The sequence below is a fragment of the Penaeus chinensis genome, chromosome 17 (assembly GCF_019202785.1).
Source record: "Penaeus chinensis breed Huanghai No. 1 chromosome 17, ASM1920278v2, whole genome shotgun sequence".
Lineage (NCBI taxonomy): Eukaryota > Metazoa > Arthropoda > Malacostraca > Decapoda > Penaeidae > Penaeus > Penaeus chinensis.
In genome coordinates this window covers 12,473,712-12,475,535 of record NC_061835.1, presented here as the reverse complement: position 1 = coordinate 12,475,535, position 1,824 = coordinate 12,473,712, and the positions used below count along the sequence as shown (strand labels likewise).

The 1,824-nt window shown below is 49.1% G+C and overlaps 1 protein-coding gene across 1 annotated transcript in view; it reads right to left on the bottom strand.

The window, feature by feature from the left end:
* The window catches only part of LOC125034183 (beta/gamma crystallin domain-containing protein 2-like), a 2,393-nt gene extending 1,437 nt beyond the window's left edge, over positions 1-956 (bottom strand). Inside the window, exon 1 of the mRNA XM_047625869.1 lies at positions 1-956. This exon is cut by the window's left edge and continues 667 nt beyond it. Coding sequence (XP_047481825.1) covers positions 1-828 — 828 coding nt within the window. The 5' untranslated portion in view covers positions 829-956.
* Positions 957-1,824: the final 868 nt, after the last annotated feature.

The following is a 1,824-nucleotide window of genomic DNA, read 5'->3' as shown; positions in this document are numbered from 1 at the left end:
TGGCCCTTTAAGAGAGGGAAGGACGGGAGTGTTTTGACCCCCAGACGAACCGGGACAATTAACTGCTGGCTGGAGATTGGGGGAGAGAGATTCTGGGTCGGATGGCCCTTTAAGAGAGGGAAGGACGGGAGTGTTTTGACCACCAGACGAACCGGGACAATTAACTGCTGGCTGGAGATTGGGGGAGAGAGATTCTGGGTCGGATGGCCCTTTAAGAGAGGGAAGGACGGGAGTGTTTTGACCACCAGACGAACCGGGACAATTAACTACTGGCTGGAGATTGGGGGAGAGAGACTCTGGGTCGGATGGCCCTTTAAGAGAGGGAAGGACGGGAGTGTTTTGACCCCCAGACGAACCGGGACAATTAACTGCTGGCTGGAGATTGGGGGAGAGAGACTCTGGGTCGGATGGCCCTTTAAGAGAGGGAAGGACGGGAGTGTTTTGACCCCCAGACGAACCGGGACAATTAACTGCTGGCTGGAGATTGGGGGAGAGAGACTCTGGGTCGGATGGCCCTTTAAGAGAGGGAAGGACGGGAGTGTTTTGACCCCCAGACGAACTGGGACAATTGACTGCTGGCTGGAGAGAAGGTGATGGGTCGGATTGGCTAAATGTATTATCATTATTAACTTTCAATAGGTCGGATTGGTTTACTCCTGTGATGCCTTCGGGTTGGTGATGGGGTTGTCGGTTGAGCTCACATAATAATTTTGACGCACCATAAGCAACTGCTAAAAATAATTGATCCTGGTGTTGTTGTGCCATTGCTAAGGTACATCGTATCTGATGTAGTTTTTTCAATTGGTCCCAGTATTGGATTTGTTGCATTAATTCGTTGTAGAGTTTGTGGCGGGTTTGTTGTTGTGGTTCTTGTTGTAGGTGGGACTGTTGTTGTTGTTGGTAGTGGTGGGTTTGTTGTTGTGGTTGTTGTTGTAGGCGGGGCTGTTGTTGTTGTTGGTAGTGGTGGGTTTGTTGTGGTTGTTTTTGTTGTAGGTGAGGCTGTTGTGTTGGTAGTGATGGGTTTGTTATTATGGTTGTTGTTGTTGTAGGTGGGGCTGCTGTTGTTGTTGGTAGTGGTGGGTTTTGTTGTGGTTGTTGTTGTTGTAGGAGGGGCTGTTGTTGTTGGTAGTGGTGGGTTTGTTGTTGTGGTTGTTGTTGTAGGTGGGGCTGTTGTTGTGTTGGTAGTGGTGGGTTTTGCTGTGGTTCTTGTTGTTGTAGGTGGGGCTGTTGTTGTTGGCAGTGGTGGGTTTGTTGTGGTTGTTGTTGTTGTAGGAGGGGCTGTTGTTGTTGGTAGTGGTGGGTTTGTTGTTGTGGTTGTTGTTGTAGATGGGGCTGTTGTTGTGTTGGTAGTGGTGGGTTTGTTGTTGTGGTTGTTGTTGTAGGTGGGGCTGTTGTTGTTGTTGGTAGTGGTGGGTTTTGTTGTGGTTGTTGTTGTTGTAGGTGGGGCTGTTGTTGTTGGTAGTGGTGGGTTTGTTGTTGTGGTTGTTGTTGTAGGAGGGGCTGTTGTTGTTGGTAGTGGTGGGTTTCTTGTTGTGGTTGTTGTTGTAGGTGGGGCTGTTGTTGTGTTGGTAGTGGTGGGTTTTGTTGTGGTTGTTGTTGTAGGTGGGGCTGTTGTTGTTGGTAGTGGTGGGTTTGTTGTTGTGGTTGTTGTTGTAGGAGGGGCTGTTGTTGTTGGTAGTGGTGGGTTTCTTGTTGTGGTTGTTGTTGTAGGTGGGGCTGTTGTTGTGTTGGTAGTGGTGGGTTTTGTTGTGGTTGTTGTTGTAGGAGGGGCTGTTGTTGTTGGTAGTGGTGGGTTTCTTGTTGTGGTTGTTGTTGTAGGTGGGG